The 7,406-nt window shown below is 38.9% G+C and overlaps 1 protein-coding gene across 1 annotated transcript in view; it reads left to right on the top strand.

Annotated features, from left to right (window-relative positions):
- The first annotated feature begins 206 nt into the window (after positions 1–206).
- The window catches only part of LOC135643862 (uncharacterized), an 8,323-nt gene continuing 1,123 nt past the window's right edge, over positions 207–7,406 (top strand). Inside the window, exons 1-4 of the mRNA XM_065161240.1 lie at positions 207–591; positions 685–820; positions 907–999; positions 6,070–6,270. Of these exons, the coding sequence (XP_065017312.1) occupies positions 245–591; positions 685–820; positions 907–999; positions 6,070–6,270 (777 nt within the window). The 5' untranslated portion in view covers positions 207–244. The remainder of the gene's footprint in view (positions 592–684; positions 821–906; positions 1,000–6,069; positions 6,271–7,406) is intronic.

The raw sequence follows: 7,406 nt of genomic DNA, 5'->3' as shown, positions 1-7,406 counted from the left end.
AAGGATATTTATGTCTATTTATAAATAAATAAATAAAAATATAAACAGTAAAGAAGATCGTAAGTGATAATCTCTAATGGTCGATAACAAACGAACTGTAGATTAATTTTTTGGTAAATTATCAAAAAAAAGTTATGGCTAAAATTATGGCACGTCAGTTTTCTTATTAGTTTTTTCTTGTTATTTGAGGTCTTATCTACTGCCGCCCTAGAGATTGAGAGGCAACCAGCGCGGTGAGTCGGCGATGGAGGCGGTCTACTTGCTTTGCTACGTCGCTTCGACCACCATCACTTCCTCCCTCCTCTCCCTTGCCCTCGCCGTCCAATCCATTCGTCTCTTCTTCTGCCGCTTTGGGTCTCCAGGTCCGGAAGTGGGCGGGCGCGAGGGTGACGGCGAGGGTGACGGCGACGGCGACGGCGATGCCGCCGTGTGGCTCTACGAGGGCCGCGTGCACCACGCGAGGCGGCGCCCTGTCGCGCATGCATTCGAGTATCCTGTCCGGTACGCGCTCATCGACCTCGATCGCGTCCCCCAGCCTCCCCACCTCTCCGCGGACCGGGCCCGCGAGATCGCCCACACCAACGGACCCGTGTAAATCCGATGTTTGACATTTTTTTTTTTTTTTTCTGGTTGAGAAAGTTGAGGTTTTTAGAAGGAGCGGTGTGTAAAGTTCGGAATTTGCAGGTTCCTGCTGACGATTCCGGCGAATATGGGGTACGAGCAGAACCCTTTGAGTGTCTACTACTGCTACGAAGTGGCGGAAGACGAAGGACGAGAAGAAGTTGGGCCTGCGCCCATCCTTAGGATGTGCATTGCCGAGGTGGGCCAACCTTAGTTGGAATGATGTTCTGTAAAGGAATGGTGCCTGTGGATGGTAAGTCATTGTGTTGCTTTGTTGGATTTCAGGTGACAAATACGCCATGGGGCGAGCGGGTGTCGTTCGTCTTCTGCCCGGGATCTGATGTGGTTGCGAAACCCCTGCATGTCAGCCCCTTCATGGTGCGTTTCCCTTTTCATGACCAAAATTCTAATCTATGATTACGCTCCAGTGAGGTTAGGTGGAGCCTATATGTCAAATCGAGTAATCTGTCAAAATCACCTACATTAACTTTAATCCACCATGGTGATAGTGGATGTGATTAACATATCAAATTTCCTCACTCCATTGCTAGCACAAGGTATGTCAAGGTTAGCCTACTAGCTGTCTGCTAATTCAAATTTTTTAGCATCCTGTTGCTTTGCCCATCTGTAATTATGCATTTACTATCAATGCCTTATTTTTCATATACATAACATGCTAGCTTATTTAATTGGCATATGCGGAGGTTGAAAAGTTTCATAATGAATGCAATTTCTATGAAATTACTTATCAGCATCGACAGCATAATTTGTTAACATTGTGGAGGCACCTTCTCTTTAAGCATTTCAATTTTGCAAATAGAGAATTGACATATGCGTGAATTTTCCATTACATGAACCTCAGTCCATCCAACATTATGTTTGGCAGCTTGGTACAGTTAGGCATTGCCATATTTTATGTTGAAACTTCAACATTCATTATATAGTTAAATTGATTTATTTAAGTAACCTATTTAGAGTAGCAATCTGTCCTGTGACTTGTTCTTTTGTGCTGACTAGATTGTTAGTAACATTCAATAAATTCAAAAATCTTTAATGTGCTAGTAGAGTAAATATTAGTATATAGATGGTGTCCAAAATTTCACTAGGGAATGTGAGTCTTTGGGTGTAAAATATACCTATGCTTCCTGCTATTATTCCCTTCTTAATAGTGATGATAGCCAGTGATTGCAAAAGGCGCTCGGGCGCTCGCCTAGGCGCTCGGGCGAGGCGAGGCGAGGCCCGAGCGCCTCGCTAATGTCCCAGGTGGCGCGCTTCAAACAGGCGCCGCCTGGGCGCTCGCCCGAGCCCAGGCGCTGGGCGCTTCGGGCGAGCGCCTGGGTAAACCAAGGCGACCGAACCAGAATTTTAGGTCTGGTTCGGTCCTAGTTCGGTTGTTAGTTGGTTCAATCGAACCAACTAAACCGATATAACCCCAACCCTAACCCTAACCCTAACCCAACACTAACCTGCTGCCGCTGCCGCTCTCGATCCTGATCCCGATCCCGATCGCGATCTCGTCGCTCGCTGCCGCTGTCGCTGCTCGCGCCTCCCGCGAGCCCTCTCGCCTCCTGCGAGCCTTCCCGCTGCTCGCGCCTCCCTCGAGGCCTCCCGCTGCTCGCGCCTTCCGCTCCCTTTCTCTTTCCCGCTGCTCGCGCCTTCCGCTCCCTTTCTCTTTCCCGCTGTCGCCGCTGCTGCTGCTGCCGCCGCTCGCCGCTGCTGCTGCCGCCGCTCGCCGCTGCTGCTCCTGCTGCCGCTGCCGCTCGAGCTGCTTCCTCGTTTCTCCAACTCAGTATACTCTTAATATTGAATTTTGAAATGATTAATTTTCTGTTAATAGATTAATAATATATTATTTTGATTTTAATGTTATTAATTTTTATTTATTTGAAATTATTGTTAAGTTCCAACAAAAATGGCAAGTGTAGAGAGCAACTCAATAGAGTCTCCAATGATATCAAAAAAAGATCCTGCATGGAAGTATAATTATTTGAAGGATCCGAAAGATCCTAATGCAGTGACTTGCATATTCTGCGATAAGACTACCAGAGGTGGTATTTTTCGTACAAAACAACATATAGTAGGAAATTTCAAGAATGCAGCAGCTTGCAAAAAATGTCCACCCGAGGTAAAAGAAGAGTTGCTGAATTATATGAATGAAAAGAAGACACAAAAGAATGAATCTTATGAGAATTTACCAGAAGACAATGTTGAACATCTCAGGGAAGAAGAAGATTATTCTGCGAGTATTAACCCAAGTGAAAAAAGAGTATACGACAAAAAGGGAAAAGAAGTTATGAGTACTAAGAAAGGTAGAAAAGGACCGATGGATCTATATATGCTTCAAGGATCCCAGAAACAACAAGGGCAAGCAGGAGGCTCAAAATTGAGACAAACAAATATAAGTGATGCTTGCGATAAAGAAATAAGAGGAAGAACAATTCAGCACATTGCTCGCTTCTTCTATCAAGCTGGTCTTCCCCTTAGTACAACTCGTTTAGACAGTTTTAAGGATATGATTGAAGCTATTGGAAGATATGGTGCAGGATTAAAACCTCCAAGTTATTATGAGATGCGAGTTCCATTGCTGCAAAAAGAGTTGAATTATACAAATGACTTACTAAAGGGTCATAAAGAATCATGGGCAACTCATGGTTGCTCTATTATGTCAGATGTTTGGACTGACAGGAGGCGCAGGAGTATAATTAATTTTATGGTTAATTGTTCTTTAGGGACTATGTTTGTAAAGTCAATAGATGCTTAATCTTTTGTAAAATCTGGAGACAAGATATATGATTTACTTGACAAATTCGTGGAAGAAATTGGAGAACAAAATATCATTCAAATCATAACCGACAATGGAAGCAACTATGTTTTAGCTGGTAATATTCATCTTTTGATTTTGTTAATTATTTTATCTTCAATTAAGTGTGTTAAACTCTTAAGTCTTATCATTTTTGTTATTTTTTGTCTCAGGTAAATTGCTTGAATCAAAAAGACAACACTTGTATTGGACTCCATGTGCAGCACATTGTATTGATTTAATGTTGGAAGATATTGGAAAGATCTTAGAAATCAAGAAAACCTTAGAAAGGACAATTTTTGTTGTCGGATTTCTTTATAATCACATTGGGGCTTTGAATATGATGAGAGAATTTACAAGGAATAAAGAATTAGTGAGACATGGTGTTACCCGATTTGCTACTTCATTCTTGACATTACAGAGCGTGCATCGTCAAAAACATACTCTGAGAAATATGTTTACCTCTGAGAAATGGGTGACAAGTAAATGGGCAAAAGAAGCAAAAGGCAAGAGGGCTGCTGATATCATCTTAATGCCATTCTTTTGGAATCATGTAGTTTATATATTAAAGGTAATGGACCCTCTTGTTCGAGTCCTTCGGTTGGTGGATAATGAAAATAAGCCTGCAATGGGATATATTTATGAGGCTATGGATAGAGCAAAGGAGACGATTAAAAGATCTTTTAATGAAAATGAAGAAAAATATGAGAAAATTTTTACAATCATTGACGAAAGATGGAATTGTCAACTTCATCGTCCCTTACATGCAGCAGGATATTATTTGAACCCTGAATTCTTTTATAAGATTAAATCTGTTGGATTTGATGCAGAAGTTTTGGGTGGGTTATATCAGTGTGTTGCAAGATTAGTTCCCAGCATTGAGGTTCAAGATAAGATTATTCATGAATTATCTTTATATAAAAATGCTGAAGGTCTTTTTGGAATTCCAATTGCCGTTCGATCCAGGACAACTACCTCTCCAGGTATTAATAATTTGATATAATTAATTTCATATATATTATGTTACTATGTTATTGCTAATAATAACATAAATTTTGCAGCTGAATGGTGGAGTCTATTTGGAAATTCCATCTCGAACTTACAGAAATTTGCTATCAAAGTACTTAGTTTGACATGTAGTGCTTCGGGTTGTGAGCGAAACTAGAGTGTCTTTGAGCATGTAAGTATTACTAAATATTTTTATTTTAATTTATTTATTTATTTAGATATATGTATTAATATATTTTTAAATTATATGACATGACAGATTCACTCGAAGAGAAGAAATCGGTTAGAACATCAACGATTGCACGATCTTGTTTACATAAAGTATAATCAAGCTTTGAAGACTCGTCATGATTTGAAAAATAGATTTGATTCAATCTCATTGCAAGATATTGATGATTCAAATGAGTGGTTAGTAGGAGAAATGAGTGCTAACTTGCAAGATGCTGAAGACGAGCTTGTATTTGAAGATGATAGATTGACGTGGGGAGATGTGGCAAGAGCTTCAGGTGTTGGAGAATTATAAACATATACAAGACAGATGTCAAAGAGAAAAATGAGTGCAAAAGCATCAAGCTCGGCTCCTGCTATTGTTGAAGACACAGAGAATAAAACATATCTTGACGAAGAGGAAGGAATCGAAGAACAAGAGGAAGAAGACGAAATCAATGAAGATGATTTATGTGAAAATGACGATAATATTGATTATGATGAATGACTTTGATGTAAAATTTTAATGTTTTGAATTTTGAAACTTTTTGTTAATGTGACATTGTGATTTAATAGCATATTTTTATTTAAAAATTTAAATAATTATATTTATTAATTATATTATATATTTTTATATTTTAGCGCCTCGCTTCGCTCGGGCGAGCGCCTAGCGCCTCGGGCGTTTTTGGACCTTGGCGCCTTTTGGCGCCTAGCGCTTTTTAAATCACTGATGATAGCCACCAATAACCACCAGTGTCAAATCATCATCTAATTGTATCACTATATTTTGAAATGGGCAGTAGGTCAATTAGTGTATTGAAATGGAGAATTGTTCCTTTTGTAAAACATTCTCCTAGCAGATAACAAGGATTTAAAATCAGACTTGGTCCATACATGTTTGGTGGTAAGATTGCTATCGTATCTAGTCAGTATGGATAATTGGGTATTACTCCATTTGAATCAGTATATGTTCTATTGGTATTAGATTGGTCCAGTAAATGCCCCTTCGTATATTCAATAGGGTTCGGTATTTGAATTTTTGCTGTCCAATGATAATGTGTGACTAAGTCGAAAACAGAATAAGTGCCTCATCGTTTAGACATCATATGTGCAGATACTCAGTGCTTCCTTTGGTGCTACTGCAAGTTTCCCAAATTATCTATCAGGATCTCCAGCCCACTAGCTTGGATCTCCAAACTTCCTAAGTACCTAAAAGGCTAAAACTTTACAAAATTGTTATTCAATCTTAGAATTCAGTTATTAGATTTCTGAATTTCAGTTATGAGTATGTTTTTTTTTTGTCAGATTTCCTATACCTGTTTGTTAACTTCGTTCTCCTAGCTGGTAGCTACCGTTGGCTGGATGCGTATTTTACTAGACTTCTTAGCTCTACCTTATTCTTGGACTTATACGTACTTCATATCTGCTTGCAGGATATGCTAGGAAATTGGTGCATGTTTGCTGATGCACCAGGGGAGGATCTTTCACTTGTAATCTCGGTCCAACACCCCACCCTTGGAAACTACTTTACTGCAACTTTACGTGCCCGAAGAGTCCATTCATTTGATTCAAATTTTCTGGCAACATATTTTTGGTTGATGCCCCATAAGGTTGCAATGTGGATATACTGGCAGGTAATGATGAAGTTGAACAACTACCAATCCTGTATCTGCTTCTATTACTCCTACTATTGCTGCTTTAAATGTCTCTAATGCCTGTTAGATGCTTCAGACATCTACTATCTCTTTAGATGACTCCTTCCAGAAAGAAACTAGGATGATATCTTTCTAGAAATGCCTGCTGTGGTACTTACTCGAATGTGAACATCTTTATCAAAACCATATTAAAGAACTTATGATTGTTGTGGCTTACAATTGACCTGACAGTATCTTTTCTTGTTGAATGAGATTCTAATTGATTTATTGTTTTAATTGACAGTAATTATCATTCCTATTGCTTAAGACTTCATATTGGTTTCACTTTGTCTATCATGTCTGGTTGAATATGTTTGTCCATGTCAATTTTCATGATGCTCGTGAAACAGAAGTATTTTTTAGAAAATCCTAGCTGAGCTCCTTGTTCAAATTGAATAAACTACAAATTGCTTTGTTGGTAAAATCCATGATGGAGAAACTCAATATTGTTGGCCTTTCTTTTCTTATAAATTGTTAGCTTATTCTCAGGGAAAAGGGTAGGATAATGATCAATATTTTTTCTGTGAAGTTGCTTGCTGGAGGAACATGTCTTTTGAATAAGACTATGAATGGAGATGTACTTAAGGCTTCATTTAAGTTGTTTACCCTGTCATGTTCTTTCTCATCACTGGTGCATGACACCTAACCCTATCATGTTGTAATGAGATCACCAGTGACTGACACCTAACAGCCAAGAGTAAACATTAAAGATTTGTTTGTTCAGTTGGAAACGGAATAAAAGTAGAATGATAAGTATGATATCATTTGCTCAGAGGATCAAGCTGAGATAGAGTTTCAATTACCGTGTAATTCTGATCACAAAATGTTAAGTGGTCTACCTCTTTGTACTAGGAAAAGGTTTATGATTATGCATTCAGCTATTTGATATCGAATTGGCTCAAATTGGAAAACTGAGTATTTACAGACTTAAGCCAAAATAAGAACACACTTTCAATTTTACAACCAGTAATTGTGTAGTCTGGAGTACTTGGTGATTAGCATAAAAAATAACAAAACCTCAATCATGTTGATGATGGCCAAAGTAATTGAAATCTGGTCAATAATGAGATTGAATT

The sequence above is a fragment of the Musa acuminata genome, chromosome BXJ3-7, assembly GCF_036884655.1.
Source record: "Musa acuminata AAA Group cultivar baxijiao chromosome BXJ3-7, Cavendish_Baxijiao_AAA, whole genome shotgun sequence".
Taxonomy (NCBI): domain Eukaryota; kingdom Viridiplantae; phylum Streptophyta; class Magnoliopsida; order Zingiberales; family Musaceae; genus Musa; species Musa acuminata.
This window is presented reverse-complemented; position numbering and strand designations above follow the sequence as displayed.